General features: G+C 42.2%; 2 protein-coding genes and 1 long non-coding RNA gene across 3 annotated transcripts in view; 1 reads left to right on the top strand and 2 right to left on the bottom strand.

The window, feature by feature from the left end:
- tmtc1 (transmembrane O-mannosyltransferase targeting cadherins 1) overlaps window positions 1-16,823 on the bottom strand; it is a 276,866-nt gene that overhangs the window by 219,781 nt on the left and 40,262 nt on the right. The gene's annotated exons all lie outside the window — the stretch shown is intronic.
- On the top strand, window positions 67-595 carry LOC115595182 (uncharacterized). The gene is made up of 3 exons (XR_003986654.1): window positions 67-238; window positions 362-418; window positions 506-595. It is a non-coding gene; the product is annotated as an uncharacterized LOC115595182 (long non-coding RNA).
- LOC115595181 (putative nuclease HARBI1) lies at window positions 587-4,458 on the bottom strand. Its single transcript, XM_030439342.1, has 4 exons — window positions 1,656-4,458; window positions 1,441-1,553; window positions 1,249-1,360; window positions 587-1,166 (listed from the first exon to the last, which is right to left on the bottom strand). Exons 1-4 carry the CDS (start codon window positions 2,092-2,094, stop codon window positions 790-792), a joined length of 1,041 nt encoding a protein of 346 aa, XP_030295202.1. The 5' UTR covers window positions 2,095-4,458; the 3' UTR covers window positions 587-789.

The raw sequence follows: 16,823 nt of genomic DNA, 5'->3' as shown, positions 1-16,823 counted from the left end.
TAGTTTGATCAACTCGGAGTAGTTTCACCTGGAGTTAAGCGCGCGCACCACAAGTATAAAAAGACAGCGTCAATGGAGCCCCGATTCGACGAGTCACCATGGCAACGGGGAAGAAGCGGGCTTCATTTTTCACCCCACTTGAACTGGAAATATTAATGCGGTCATACAGTGAGTTTGAGCCCATTTTTTAACTTTATCTGCTGCCTTTACAGAGGGGAATCCAGAAAGGCCTATAGAGGTAACATCTTTATATGTTACTGATAGCTCTCTTCCGATTTACATTTCTTAACATTCTGGTGGAATATAGAGTGACATTTAGCCTACACTGAAGTATTAACACATTCTCATCCTTTTTTAACAGGGCATGGCTGGGCAGCAGCAGGAGGGTCCCTCAACTTCCACTGCACAGATTGACACAGTGAGATGGATGTTCAGTAAACACCAGAGATTCGTTCTGTGGAATTCATGTGCAACTGTATAATATCCTCCTTGTATGTATTCCCAGTTACCAGTCAAAGACATTTACAAAATTCACCTGCTGAAAAAAATACAAAAAACCGACAAAGAAATGCAGTACTTGGACCGCCAGATTAGGAAGGCAGACATAGAAATTGAAATACTGGAGCACAAGTTAGAGGTAGGTGCATGGTCACATGTGAATCATGCTAATTATGTTAACTATATTGGAACATTAATTAAACTAGCTCTTGTATTTGCAGGAAATAAAGAAGACCAAATGAAATGTGTAGTATGTCTTTATTTGACTGCTGTGGTGATGATGATGGTGATTCAATCACTAAAGTGATGATGGCATATGGCGTCTCTGACTGCTCTGCCGTCCTGCATAGCTGACAGGTGGATGGGGTCATCATCGGGGTCTTCAATTTGTAGGGCAGGGTGTTGCTCTCCTCTAATAGTGGCAATATTATGAAGAACAACACATGCCACAATAATATCACAGGCCCTCTTAGGGGTCACCCTGAGGTGACGTAGGCATTGGAAACGGGCTTTCAGCAGGCCTATGGTCATCTCAACCCGGGCTCTCGTCCTGCAGTGAGCCCGGTTGAAGTTCTGTTGGGGGCCTGGTTCAGGGTCAGGGTAAGGGGTCAGCAGCCTAGGTTGGCATGGGTAACCCCTGTCACCCAGAAGATGGCCATCAAACTCTCCTGTAATGTATAGTGGATACATTAGATTATATTAAAAGGGGGGAGACAAGTGAAGTATTATGCAAATCTTTAGGCTGCTTACCACGTTGCAGTCTGTTGCTCAGGTTAGACTCTCGATAAATCCTTGAGTCATGAACAGACCCAGGCCACTTGGCCTCCACATTGGAAATGATATATGCAGCATCACATACGATCTTGACAGTGCAGAGAATGACAGATGTTGAACTATGATGCAGTCTTTAACATTTTGAAACAGTAGTCAATCCACATGTACCTGCACATTTATGCTGTGAATGGACTTCCTATTCACATAATCTGCTTCATTATGTGATGGAGCCATGATGGGGATGTGTGTGCCATCTATGCAGCCAATCACACTGGGAAATCCTGAAAGAAATTAAAATGAATAATCCCAGTCTAAGGTTGCAGCACAACGTCATTAACAGAATATCATTTGATATTCATTTAATAGATATCTACGTCATTCACCTGCAATCCTGTGGAACTCCTCCTTGATGGCTCTGACAGGTTTATGTCCAGGGAAAATGACAAAGATGGGTAGTAGCTGTTTCAGGGCGAGGCACACTTTTCTGACCGCTCGGCACACAGTTGCCTTGCTCAAGTGCTCTGCATCTCCGACGTTGTACAAAAAACTCCCCTTTGCAAATAAACGCAGCGCAACACACAATATCTGCTGGGATGTGAGAGCATGACTGCGGCTGGTAATGTTGGAAATGTAAGGACGGATTAGGTTGTGTATGTAAATGATGGACTGTGACGTGAAACGGTACCGCTCCAAAAGATAATTGTCCGGAAATGCAAGAACATCTATGCGTGGTCTGATAATCATCTCCCGACGAATATTTAATTCTCTGCGCAGTAATGCTGCACCTTCATCCACGGGATCATTATCAAAAGGACATGCCATGGTCGTGAAAATAGTCGCCACCTAATATAACTTCTAATGACTGATTTTTGCAATGATTTTCTGAAAAAACAGACGACAGAACTATATTACGCCAAAACTCGCCTGCTAACTGAATGAATGAGGAAATCAAATACCGTGTGTGGCTGAAAGAGGGCGGAGACAGAGAGAAACTCAAGGTTTGTTGAGAAAAACCTGATCCCGCCCAGGTTAGTTTCACGGAGTATTTTACAATGGTAACTGACCGAGAGCTTAAGTTACCTCTCTCTGTGAAACAGGCTAGAGTTACCCCTCTTTCTCTGGTTTGAGTTACCTCCCTTTGAGAAACGGAAAACTCAGAGTTTCCCTCATTTCAGGGTTAACAGACTCAGAGTTTTCACTAAACCTGCTTTGTGAAACGGACCCTTGATCTTTGTCTTGATCTTTGTCTCCAGGGTCCTGTTCCAGCTGTTTTTCCTCTCTTTCTCCTCTTTCTCCTTTCTGGCTTGTTCTGTCGACTTCTGTATTCAAGTTCTTTACTACTTTTCAGTGTTTATCTCATTTCTGAACAAAAAACGAAAGTATTGTTCAGGAGCTACTCTTAAGCATGTCTGCTCAGTTTGTTACCGTGGTAACGTCTCTCCCTCTCTCTCTCTCTCTCTCTCTCATTCAGACCTCTTACATTATTCTGTAGGAATCTGAGCTCAGATGCAGATGCCTTTCTGTATCTAAGGGACAGGGAGAGAGGATGTGTAGAAGTGCAGCTTGCTTAAACCAAACACATACGTACTGAGCGTGTGAGACTTTTTCCAGTCAGACTGTCACCCCGGGCACATTCTAAGAAGACTTGTTTATTTCCAGTTGCCTGTCTCTCGGCTCTGTCTGAGCTAGCCTTCATAGTTTTTTCTTTTGTGTGTGTGTGTGTTGGTGTGTGTGTGCGTGCGCGCTCTTGCGCACATATGGCTAATGGGATCCACACATGGCCAGCATGCTATCAACTGAAAGAGGAGAGGAGGTATGGATGAATGGAGGCTTTTCAGCTCTGAAACAGGAGTCCCATTCAGTGGATATGGACCGACTGACTGACTGACAAGCCCACCAAATTGGACACACTAATCCTAGTTCTGTTGAGGTTCATGCTGAGTTTATTTGCAATATAATTACAAATAAATAAAAATACTAAAAGTATACACGTCTGTAGTATACTTGTATTCATGTAAAATAATTTAATTTGACATAAGCAATAAAAAAAAGGGGAGCTACATGAGACCAACGGAATATTATTTTTATCATTATTTTTCATTAATGTGCAATTTATTGATGGTCACTAAATGATGGGTGAAAATGATTCAGAAGATACTGCTAGATTCAGACTGAACGTCTTAAGCTTATCCAGCTCAAAACTAACTTCACAGTAGTGAATTTTTGCAAGTACCGGCTCTCCAAAACTAGGACGCTAAGGTGCCATATCAGGTCCCAAAACTTAAGCTAGGCCTCTCAATGATCTTGGTAAAGTAGTAGTGTAAAAAATAATATACTAATAATAATTATTTTGCGTTTTCGTTGGACCTGATTAACCTGATGACGGTGCAAGATTAAAATCCTGGGAATCACCAAAACTATTAAAATTAATTCTTTGGGGAACATAATTGTCTGTACGTGTGCGTGTGTCAGTGTCTGTTTGTGATCAGTACAGTGATGGCTTGTGGGAAGAAGCTGTTTCTGAGTCTGTTGGTTCTTGTTTTGATGGACCTGTAGCGCCTGCCTGAGGGTAACAGGTCGAAGAGGTGATGTGCAGGGTGGGTACTGTCTCCTGTGATTGCCTCAGCTCTGCTGAAGCAGCGGGATGAGCAAATGTCTTTGAGGGAAGGGAGGGGGCATCCGATGATCCTCTGTGCTGTCTTGACCACTCTCTGTAGCCTCTTCCTATCAGAGAGTGGTAGGAAGAGGCTAGTTTGCAAGTTTTTAGGGTGAGTGTTACTCAACAGCATATGAAAATTATGTGAGTGGCTGATAACAAGAAACAGTTCAAGTGTGGTAAATATTTTACACTGTTTTAATAATGAGAATATTTAAACTTATTAAAATGGTAAAACAATAGTATGAAACAATCCTTTACACCAGGGGTACTCAACTACAAATCTTAAAAGGGCCAAAATAGTTGCAATAGTTGAATAAAACAAAGTTTCTAAGTCTCTAAGTGAGTACTCTGTTGCTTTTTGTTGTTGTGTCATAGATGTGACAAGAATCCAACCCAACCAAAACACATGGTGAAGGAATAATAGTTCAGGGGTCACAAATAGGCTGCTTTTGTAATGTAGCAATCAAACCCATGCATGCTTCAATCATCTGTGAAGTTTAATTATTTTGCTGGCTAAAATCAATTATTCATATTATTATATGATATACACTACTCAATAAGTTAGGGATATTGTTATTTACATGAGTGCTTTTCCTATTTGGTCTGAATTTTAATGAAATAAGTAAAAGTTCCCTTTGATATTACTAATAATGTATGAGAAGAAACACCATTTTCATTAGTTTAATATTTATTACCCCAAAAGTTTAGACAATAACAAGGATAGCCCCAAATAACAAAAATTGACAATGTCAGTAGCGGGTGTTTCCACCATTTGCAGCAATGACAGCTTGACAGCGACGTCTCATGCTCCTCACTAGCCTCATGATGTTGTTCGGAGGCAATGCGTTCCACTCCTCCGCAAGTGCTACGCGCAATTCTGCCAGGTCACGTGGGGGTGGGGTACGATCATCCAGTCTCTGCTTCAGCTGGTCCCAGACGTGCGCTATGGGGTTCAGGTCAGGGGACATTGCTGGCCATACCATATGAGGCACTCCGACTTCCTGAAGTCGAGCTGTGACAATTCTGGTATGATGTGGTGGAGCATTACCATCCATGAACAGAAAGTTGGGGGTGTGCTGGCGGAATTGGGGGATGATGATGGGTTCTATGATGTCTCTGAGGTAAGAACGTGCAGTGACTGAGCCATCTACAATAACCAAATCTATTTTTCGCTGAGGAGGTGCAACGGTCTGGGCAGGCCCAGACCGTTGCACCTCCTCCACCAAAGGGAACCCTGGGGACTAGGGCTGCAGGATTCTGGAAAAAATGTGAATTACGATTTTTTTGCTTAGAATTGAGATCACGATTCTCTGGCACGATTTTTTTCACAAAATGTTTATTGCACTGATGAACTTGAACAAAACAACAACAAAAAATGATAGTATGGCAGATACTACTATGCCTCTGCCAAAGCAATGTTTTTTTGTTCATTTCAAGTTCTATCATTGGATGAGAAATTATTTTTACACAAATAAAAAAAATAAAAAATTTGTCTCCCAAGATGAGAGGGCATCCTTTTATACCTCATGTTGTGCAGTGTTTATTGGGGCCGTATCTTAAGCTAGGTGATATGTGATAGCTGCTGTGATCGGCTTTCTAAAACGGAGGCATAATTTTCTTCCTTTTCCAAAAGCCGCCTCAGAGGTAGAGGTAAACATGTGACGTGACTTGAAGCCCGACGTTGGGCTGTGAGCAGTTGACAACGTATTTGTCTTCAAAATAAGAGCTTTACATTACACCCCATTGGAGTTTAGAGCTGGGTTCTTAGCGGGGGGGCTTTTAATTTGAAAGTAGTGACCATTCCTAGATTGTGGCTACAAAAACAAGCTAACACAACCATACAGCTAGAGATCCAGGAGAAGCTAGCATCTCCTGATCTCAGCGGCTGTCCAGTTGCTCATCTAGCAGGCGAGGCGGAAATAAGTGGACCCTCCGAGGCGGGAAATCGGCGGACCAAAACAGACCCCCAATTTGCCGCCCTCTGTCTAAATCCGCGGACCTAGCCGCCAAAAGGACGGGCAGATTGGCGGCTTGCTGCCCCGTCTAAAAACAGCTTCTCCTTCCATACACTTAACTGCAGGCGGGCTTCCGCCACTGAATCACGTGTTGTAAAGACATTTAACACAGGTTGAGGGTGGAGGCAGCAGCAGTGCTGCGTTTGGGAGCGCTTCAAAAAATCCGGGAGGAAATTAGGAGCATTTGTTTGTGATTCAGCTCGAGATATAAAATGCTTCAGATTCGCTGTGTGTAGATATGAGATCACGTGTATGTGTGAATCGAGATCGCGATTTTTAAACGATTTTTTGTGCAGCCCTACTGAGGACCATGTTGACCTCGGCGTATCGCTCACCTCGCCTTCTCCAGCAACGCTGACGACCATCATTTCTGTGCAAGGTTACCCGACACTCATCAGTGAACAGGACGGTAGACCACTGCTGCATTGTCCAGGTCACATGGTCTTGTGCCCACTGCAAACGTTCATGGCGGTGTCTTGGTGTCAGTGGAGTCACCTGCAACGGTCGTCTGGCATTCAAGCCAAAGCGGTGGAGTCAATTTCGAATGGTTTGTCTGGAAACCCTAGTACCCCTCAAATCTCGTAACTGGGCCTGCAGCTGCGTGGCAGTTGCATAACGATGTCTGAGTGCATAGGTCCTTAGGTACTGGTCATCGTTGCGGTCTGTCACCCGTGGGGCTCCACTCCTGGGTCTGTCACGAACTCTGCCAGTAGTTCTGTGTCTTGATGCAAGTCTGCTGATGACACTTTGAGACACACCAAGTTCACGAGCAACATCTGACTGCCTGCCACCGACCCGAAGGCGCGCTATGGCCAGGTGGCGCTGCTCGTCCGTTAAGTGACGTTGTGTGTTCATGGCTGTTTGAATGGTGAACTTGGAATGACTTACTGACAATACCAGCTTATACCCACAGAATGTTGAAATTGATGCCACACTGAAAAGGGTTGTCTTTCAGTTTTTTGGTATTGGCCCCAATATGTAAGGCACACTGTACACAGTGAGACCATTACGTGGAAAAAACAAAATGAGGTGTGTCTATCACCCCAATACAATTGCCTCCCTATCCCAAAACTCTCTGAAGTGAAACAAACACCGTATGTATGAAATCCACTGAGTCTCTCACAATATCCCTAACTTATTGTGAGTAGTGTATTTTGTCCAGGGAATAGAAGCTATGAAACTACTGCTGATGAGTAGGAGGAAATTGTAGATCCAGTGTTTGGGCATTCTGTGAGGAAGGTTAACTGAAATATAGATAGATAGATAGAATTACTTCAATGATCCCAGTCTGGGAAATTATTTAAAGTTTATATTAAAGTCTAGATAATTTTTGGGGAAATTGTTTTGAAACTGTTTAAGCTAAGTGTTACCCCACAGTTTTGGCAAAGTCAGCTGTGTCAAATAGGCTTGATTGCAGGGCGGAGCTAAGCCTGCTTGAGGTAAATCTAGCACATATGGGCTAGTCACTACAGCATCAGCTGCAGCGCTAGGACAGACGAGATAAGACTGTTGAACAAAGACTTAAGGAGTCTCTCTGCGGGAGTCTATCGAGGAAGTCAACGTAAATTGCTGTCCCCCATCGATTGTAGCCATGACTTCTACCTAATCCCAGTCAGGACATCAAACTAGAAAAGATTTCACCAGTGACACATTGCTCAAGGCTGTAACCCAGCCAATCTCTGCTATCCTACATGCTTCACCAGTTCTGGATTTGAAGAGCTAGGGGGGCTATGGAACTGCTAGTCTGCAGTCAAGAAGGCAGACACCATTTTAGCCTATGCTTCCCTGCAGCCTTCCACTTCCTGGCCCTTAACGAGACCTGGATCACCCCAGAAAACACTGCCACACCCAATCAGAATCGAGTATTCCCCCAGACCACGGTATAATATATGTTATATGACTAGTCAGAATAAAAAAGAACCGAATAGTGAGGTATGCCAAGTATTTATCAGCAGTAACCAAAATGATTGTGTGATAAAGACTGGACATGTTCTGCAGTAGAAATCTCTCTCCTTAGGCTAGATTTTGAATATTTCTAAAAGGTGACAAGGTAACCTAGGAAGGAGCCTGATGGAGAAAACAAGCTAGAGAGTAGTTGCTGGGATGAAAAATGTGTTTCTTCCCCAATATGAGTGCCCGTGTGCTTGTTTGTCTCCATCAATCTCATTCCTCATCAAATTGAGCTCCATTTGGTCTTCATGACGGAGCCCTTTCATACTGAGGTGCAGTCTGTGATTCATCAAGCTGCTGTGCTTGGGTGTGTGAACAGGCATGATTCCATCTACTTCTGTAAATAAAGTTGATGGAAAGTGGGAATTTTTCAAAAATGTGCAATTTTTGATGAAAACATTAGCGTTATTAGACTGTACCGACAGGGCTGAAAAATATCTGAGACCTGGGAGTTAACAAATCTACGCACAAATGATTTCTAAATTCATAAGCACAGAGCAGCATGCACCAGCTTCAAGTAGCTGGCTTTAGCCAGCACTGACGAGATGATTTCAACAATTTAAAAAAGCAGAGTAACATCTTATTATGTAGCACTTATAATTTATGTAGTAACATGCCCAAAATTGTCATAATGAAACTCATGGCTACTGTGTATATAAAGGTTACAACACCAACCCTAACCACCTCATAGAGTGGTGATGATGGCTAATCAAAAGTAACAAACAAAACAATCAGCTGACAAACAAGAGCTAAAATGATTAGTCAGTTAAGCAAACATTCCATCAACATAACAACAAATGTGTTAAATGAGATATTTAAAAAAAAAACTGCTTCCCTTTCCCTTGAATGTCTTGTTTTATCCAACCAGTAGTCCTGACCTCACAGCAACTAAACATACTATGATGTTAAGCAGACGCATAACAATGCGACAATATTGGCATGTCATCTGTTATGGCTTTAAAATTAAATATCAGCATCAGCTCACAAGGAAGGTGAGCACAGACAACTGGAACCGTTAACTAATTTGTTTTCCTTTTTTATCCAGTGAATGTGTACATTTTGAAAAAAACACTGTACATCTGAGAAACGTTATGTCCTCTGTGAGTAGGTGTGTAAGTCGAGTGAATACTAGTAACACTATTATTATTTCCTAAATGTGTATCAGTTATCATTATATACTGTTACTTACGCCAATCAACAGAAAAACAAAATCCAACCTAGTGGAAGACTGAAGAGCATAGTCAAAGGGAACCAATCTTTACATGGTGCCATTTTCCTACAGCCATCACACTGTAACATTAGTACTGCGTTGAAGTGGCAACAAGTTTATAGAGAACCAATGTAAACACAGGTGGTTTCATTATTATATATCTATAATCTGCCTTCACTGGCTCCCAGTTAAATCACAAAATTCTCCTCCTGACCTATAAATCTCTCCATTCCCTCGCCCCCCAATATCTGTCTGACCTCCTCCACCCCTACACCCAGTCCCGGACGCTGCGCTCATCAGGCACACACCAGCTCTCCATCCTTCACACCACACTACAAACCTTTGGTGACAGAGCCTTCTGTGTGACAGCCCCCACTCTCTGGAACATTCTCCCAGCTGAAATCCGCAAACAGACTTCTCTGGAGACTTTCAAAAGAGACTTAAAAACCCATCTTTTTCATGAGGCCTATCAGCTCTAGATCCAGCCAAATCAATCAACTTTTCTATTTTTATCTTTTATGTATTTTTGTTTATCCATTTATTCTTTGTTTTGTTTGTTCCATTTTGTTAAGTGTCCTTGGGTACCCTGAAAGGCGCTATAAAAATTAAATGTATTATTATTATTATTATTATTATAACAATGTGCAACCAACATTTACTTAATAATGCACTGAAGCAGAAAACTGACAGTTTAATATGTTAAAACAAAAATGTTTCTATTGCCATTTTGAACAACTAAATCTTTACCAAAACTTAATTTTATGTCAAGAGACCGACCCATATATCTACTAATCATTGCAGGTCTACTTTGAATACTAAAGGATGTTTTGGTGGTTTCTTTTACCTGTAAAGCAGCTCACAAGGAAGACAGCGGAAAAATCTCAGTCTTAGTATTACTGGATCTCAGTGCTGCGTTTGACACAGTCGACCATAATATACTACTGGACCGACTGGAAAACTGGGTTGGACTCTCTGGTACAACACTAAAGTGGTTTAAATCTTATCTAAATGAGAGAGATTTCTTTGTGTCTATTGGTGACTACACATCTGAACGGATGAAAATGACAAGCGGAGTACCCCAGGGCTCCATTCTGGGGCCTCTACTATTCAACATTTACATGCTCCCTCTAGCTCAAATAATGGAAAACAATGAAATTTGCTACCATAGTTATGCAGATGACACACAAATTTACATAACCATATCACCAGGGGACTATAATCCCATACATACCCTGAGTAGATGCATTGAACAAATCAATGATTGGATGTGTCAGAGTTTTCTTCAGTTAAACAAAGATAAGACTGAAATAATTGTTTTTGGATCCAAGGAAGAACGACTTAAAGTCTCTGCTCAGCTTCAGTCTGTAATGTTGAAAACTACAGACCAAGTCAGAAACCTTGGTGTGACTGTGGACTCAGACATGAATTTCAGCAGCCATATTAAGACAGTTACAAAGTCAGCCTACTATCACCTTAAGAATATATCCAGGATAAGAAGGCTTATGTCTCGGCAGGATTTGGAGAAACTTGTTCACGCATTTATCTTCAGCAGACTCGACTACTGTAATGGTGTCCTTACAGGACTCCCTAAAAACTCCATCAGACAGCTGCAGCTGATTCAGAACGCTGCTGCTCGAGTCCTTACAAGAACCAAAAAAGTAGATCACATCACTCCAGTTCTTAGATCTTTACACTGGCTTCCTGTCTATCAAAGAATAGATTTCAAAGTCCTGTTGTTGGTTTATAAAGCATTGAATGGTTTCGGGCCAAAATACATTTCTGATCTGCTGCCGCGTTATGAACCATCCAGACCTCTGAGATCGTCAGGTACCGGTCTGCTTTCAGTCCCCAGAGTCAGAAGTAAACATGGAGAAGCAGCTTTCAGTTACTATGCGCCACATATTTGGAACAAACTCCCTGAAAATTGCAGGTCTGCTCCAACACTCACCTCTTTTAAATCAAGACTTAAAACATTTCTTTTTGCCACTGCTTTTAACTGAAGTCTTTGAACTGCATTATTACTCTGAGTTTTTTTTTTTTTTTTTTTTTTTTTTTTTTTATAATGCAATTTTTAATGTCTTTTAAATGAAATGTTTGTCTTTTAATGTAATTTGTGTGTGCCTGTAAAGCACTTTGAGTTGCCTTGTGTCTGAATTGTGCTATACAAATAAACTTGCCTTGCCTTGCCTTGCCTAAAGCACTTCGACTGTCATGGTTCATGATTCAGTCTCTGGATTCTGTCTTTGTGTTGTGTCTTATGTTTAGATATTTTGGTTCTGTCTCTTGTGTTTTATGTTTTGATTCTATGCCCTCTTGTGTCCTGGGGCGCTGAAAAGGGGGGGATAAGGGGAAGGATTCTAGGGGCCCATCATTGAAAGGGGCCCAGAAAGGCCCCTAATAAAATTATAATACTGACAAAAATAATATGACACTAATTTATTAGTTTATAATCTTAAATATGCATCACTTAATGCACTGATAATAACGCTAAGTTTATTTAGGAAACATTTCTCAAGCCCCCCCCCCCCCCCCCCCTTACGTAAAATGGTTCGGTCCTACCATCTGATCAACTGAACTGCTGCGGTGAGGTGTATTCAGTCAGTAAGGAGACCGAGAGAAGGCAAAATGCCCCAGAAGTCGGGTAGCCAAAAAAGGAAAGACAAAAAGATTAGGCAAGAGAGAGAAGCAAAGGGGCGTCAGTATGTCACCCAGTTTTTCCAGAAACAAGGTGGGTTTGGTTCATGTGGTGGAAAGTTCTGGAACACATTAGTCTGTTGTTTATCTTAACCTTGTGGTTTTTAAGCTAGCACACTTTTCTCCCCATATTAGCTCATATTTTGGAAGAAAACTCTGGATTTTTAGATTTCACTGTTCATGTTTAGCAAGCTGCCCATATTTAATCAGTTGACCACCCCTCCTGTCAAAAATGATGCATGTTTGAACAGGCACGTCAAGTGCAGCATCAGCAGCCGCAGCTGTCTGTGAGCCCTGTGAGCCCCCTATCCCCGGAACCAGCCCCAGTAGGCCTACCCACAACTGAGGAAGGAGGTGAGCAGCTCTGTGTTGAATTAATCTGTTATTATGGAAAAAAAAAGATAAATTGATAGTCTTCCGGTAGCTAGACCAAACTAGTATATCAACCGAGTGTGCACTTAACAGGCTTAACAGGCTATTGTAAGGCTCATGGCTCATGACAGGCTGTAACATGGACATGTACATTATGAACAGAAACACGAAAATGCTGGAATACGTTTCCGTCTCCGCCAGTGAGGGAGTAAGCGCACGCTCGACGGATTGACTAGTTTGGTCTAGCTACCGGAAGACGCGGATGTCAACAAACAGGTACGTGGCTGCTTGCACAAACACAATGTTTTAACTACTTTTTTATTCATTTTGAGTCATACACATTACAGTGCTGTGTGCTAAGGTGTCTGCTGATGTTGCATAACTTTTGGTGTGAGATGTGGAGCATGTTAAGACGCTTAAAACACAGTGTAAAGTTCTGACCCCATGCTGTTAGCGTTCAATGCTAAATCTGCGTTCACGGAGCTCTGTAATGGTTGGACCAAATGTGTTCGCGTCTTCGGTACTGGCAAGTCAAGGGTAGCTTGAGCAGTGAAGCTGCATGTTTAAATCGACCGAAGTTCTCCTTTAAGATCATTCTGAAATAAAAACACATAGTCTGTATTTATTTCAGAATGATATAAATGGTTTAAAAAGCATATAGCCTATAACTTTATTTTGTTTTGTTGAAATTTAGCTATCACTGAAACTGAACTATAAACTCACTGAAATACTATGTTTGGTCAGTAGTTTGGGACTCTCACCCCTTGCTTTGCTGTAGGAAAAGAGGAGAATAATCTGGTGCTTGCAGACTAAGTGACTGCTCTCAATCCAATCAGAGAAACGTTAACAATATTAAATCGCAACGACCATAGAGTCTCGTTTATGTATTTTTTTCCACCCCAACTCTAATTCCACCACGTACAGTTTTGGAGATAAATTGTTATTATTATTATTTTTAATAGATTTTTTTTAACAAAATATAAACGTATATAACAAACTTAATAAAAACAACAACAAAAACATAATGTAAGACAGCATACAGTTTTTACATTGAGTGCAGTGGCTGGTCTAAGTGTGTGTGTAGGGGATGATGTGCATGTTTGAAAGAGAAATTGTGTGGTATTGCTATAATAGTAATTTTGGAGATAAATTAGACCTAAATGCAGGGCTACAAGAGGGAGACAGTGAGCAGTGGGGTACTGGTTGTGAAAATCACATTTTCTTTTGTTATTTTTGATCAAATCACTGACACTAAAACAGAATGGTGGGAGGAAACCTTTTCAAACGGTATTACAGGAAATTCTATATAATTCATGTATGTCATGCATTTGTAATTTTCAGGTAATTTAATTTAAGAGAATTTTATATTTTAACCATTAAAGTTGCAGACCTGCAGACAATGAATCTAAATTCCATTGTATTTTGAGTGTTCAGTGCTTCCCCTACTTAAGTAACTGTCATGTTGTTCTTTTCACACATATGGGAAATTATAGTCAAAAATATCATTAAAATGCACAGTTTTATGTAAACAGCATGACAAATTTTTGTCGGCCTTATTGCCGACTATACTGGGGCCCAGTAATATTTCTTTTCATGGGGCCCAAAATCCCTGGCAGTGCCCCTGCTTGTGTCCTTTAAGTGTCTCCTATGTTCTTCCCTCTGTCTACTCCCCTTCCTCCTTGCATGTTTGTCTCCCCCTGTGTGTCAGTATTGTTCCTTCCATGCTTTCTCCTCTGTGCCTTCCCCTCATTATCTCACCTGTCCTCTTCCCTTCTCTCTCTATCTTCACCTGCTCCTCGTCAAAAACCGCTATGGCCTTTAGCTTCTCTCCCATGTCGGCCTCGCCATCCAAAACATCCCACAATGTATCCCCAATGTCCAAAAACTGCCTGCTGTAGTCTGCTGGGTCTATTTTTATGAACCCAAATGCAGACAAACGGGAGGCAAGATTGGGGAGAACAAAAGGTGAGCATTAATTGCCAAAAGCTGAGATATAAAAAAAATCAGGAGCAGAGACCAGAAAACAAAGTAGCAACTAAAATGGCTGAACAAAGTGCATTAGAAAAGCTTCAACAAAGTATAAATCAAAATGTGAAAATCAAAAATCCAAAACCTACCAACGGGGAGGACACAGGAGGACACACAGGATACATCATGGGGAATCACACACAACAAACTGACAAAGAGTGAATAGGGAACAACGGTTTAAATACACAGACCAAATATTGAGGGGATGAGCAGCAAGTGAAGAGAGAGAGGAGGGAATAGGACAGGTGAGATAACAAGGGGAAGGCACAGAGGAGAAAGCATGGAAGGAACAACACTGACATACAGGGGGGACAAACATGCAAGGAGGAAGGGAAAAGACAGAGGGAAGAACATAGGAGACACTTACAGGACACAAGAGGCTATAGAATCAAAACATAAGACACAAGAGACAGAACCAAAATATCTAATAAGACAGACACAACACAAAGACATAGAACCCAGACACTAAATCATGAACCATGACATCCTGTTTCAAACCCCATCCTGCCAGAAAGTGGGCACAGCTAATCAGCTTGGTCTCAAGAAAGCTGATCTACATTAATTACACTCTTCTTCATGGATCTGCAGTCACATATATGTGCAGTATCTTCACAAAAGATTACAGAACACAAGTGATTCTTTGAGTTTCAGCTGAGATATTTATAAATGTTCAATACTATGAGAATTGAAAAAGATTCTAAGCTTGATTCAGATTCAATAAAATGCTTTTGAATGGAAAGTAAACATGACTTTTAGAGGTTGGAGGGTGCACAGAGCCAGGAGTCAGCTCTTTGCCTCTCTCGGTCACATCCAATCCAAGTGTTGCTTCCTGTTCTGGCATTTTGACTGGCATGCTAGGAGATGAGCAGGGAAATGAACTCTTGCCTGCACTGGCCTGGAGACTTTGAGACCTTATTTCTTACTCCTTCACGCTTCTTGCTCTCACTCTTCTTCTGTCTTGTCATCCTGCTTCTCTCGCTGCCAGCTCACTTTCACCCCCTCTCCTCTGAACATTCCCTTTGGCCTCTCCTCTCCTCTCGTCTTCTCATCTCTGCTTTTCTCTGTGCAGGGAGTCAGGGAAATGCCCTGGCAGGAGGCTCAGTCCCTCTCTCCCTGTATGCCTGCCTCTCCTTACTTTCATCGCTCTCCTCCACCATTTCTTATGCATTTCTCTTTCTAAGCTCAACTCTTTCTCCATGCTGCACATATTCCTCTGTCCCCCTTATGCTCACCTCCATTCCAATTTCACTATAGCTCTTGTGTAGTGAACATCTGAATTCTTATTGTCACCTCACCTGTTCAAGCAAGGAATAGGAATAATAATCTGCTCTGCTTTTCTGCAAAACGTGCCTCACCATCTTTCAGAACCAGGTAGGAGAAATGCTTCCCTTTCTGGAAACACTTGGAAAGTAGAGCAGAGGTTCTAAATGGCAAGAGGGTGAGAGAGCTTAGTCTGCGTGAAGCATAATTCAACTGATGTCAAAATTAGCTGTGTAGCAAAGCAAACCACCAATAACCTGACCTTAGATCACAATAACACCAATACAGTGAACAAACAAATAGCTTGAATACATGCTAACCCTAACCAGGGTCAACCCATGGAAAGCTGGAGGCCCAGATAATATCCCGGAAAGTGTGCTCAGAACCTGCGCTGGTGAGCTAGCAAATGTCCTGACTGACATCTTCAACATCTCCCTCAGTCAAGCCATCATCCCCAGATGCTTCAAAACATCCACAATAATACCAGTAGCAAAAAAACAGTTATATCATGTCTGAACAACTACCACCCCGCACACTGACACCAATTGTGATCATGTGCCCCCACGGACTAATGGAGAATCTCCTCCTGCTCGGCCTGAACTCCGCCACATGTCTCTGGATTCAGGACTTTCTGACGGAGAGTCTGTACGTGTCGGAATTAACACTTCCAACTCCATCACACTGAGCACTGGATCTCCTCAAGGCTGTGTACTCAGTCCATTGTTGCTAACACTTGACTGTGCATCCAGACACAAGGGGAACCAAATCATCAAGCTTGCGGACGACACCACAGTGGTGGGACTCATTCATATGAGTGAGGAATCAATGTACAGAGAAGTCAAACACCTAGAGGGTTGGTGCAGAGAAAATAATCTGGTGCTCAATGCGGACAAAACAAAGGAGATGATTATCGACTTCCGGAGGTCACAGCCTGAGCACACTCCTCTCAGCATCAGCGGCTGCACAGTGGAGAGAGTGGAGAACATCAAGTTCCTCGGAGTGCATTTCTCGCAGGACCTAAGCTGGAATAAGAACACCTCAGGGATCACGAAAAGGACCCAGCAGAGACTGTACTTCCTGAGGAAGCTGAAACAAGCCTCTCTCCCCATCAGCATCCTCAGGACTTTTTATGGTGGTGTTGTGGAGAACAATCAGATGTATTCTATCTCGACATGGTACTCCAGCTGCAGTATGTCAGACAAAAAAGCTCTGCAGAGAATTGTTAGAGGAGCTGAGAGAGTCATCAGAGTTTCCCTCCCCCATGTCCAAGAACTCTTCCTAAGCCACAACAGGGGCAGGGCACTGAACATCATCAGGGACCCCTCCCACCCTCTCCTCACAGTTTTGAACTGCTCCCATCAGG

The sequence above is a fragment of the Sparus aurata genome, chromosome 14, assembly GCF_900880675.1.
Source record: "Sparus aurata chromosome 14, fSpaAur1.1, whole genome shotgun sequence".
NCBI lineage: Eukaryota > Metazoa > Chordata > Actinopteri > Spariformes > Sparidae > Sparus > Sparus aurata.
The sequence above is the reverse complement of the archived record's forward strand: the minus strand, read 5'-3'. Positions and strand labels throughout refer to the sequence as shown.

Bases quoted from the DNA above. Each gene is read 5' to 3' on its own strand.
- LOC115595181 (XM_030439342.1), bottom strand. From the start codon at position 2,094: ATGGCATGTCCTTTTGATAATGATCCCGTGGATGAAGGTGCAGCATTA. The intron at 1,554-1,655 runs GTGAATGACGTA...AATTTCTTTCAG, and splicing joins GGAGTTCCACAGGATTGCAG to GATTTCCCAGTGTGATTGGC. The intron at 1,167-1,248 runs GTAAGCAGCCTA...TATACATTACAG, and splicing joins GAGCAACAGACTGCAACGTG to GAGAGTTTGATGGCCATCTT.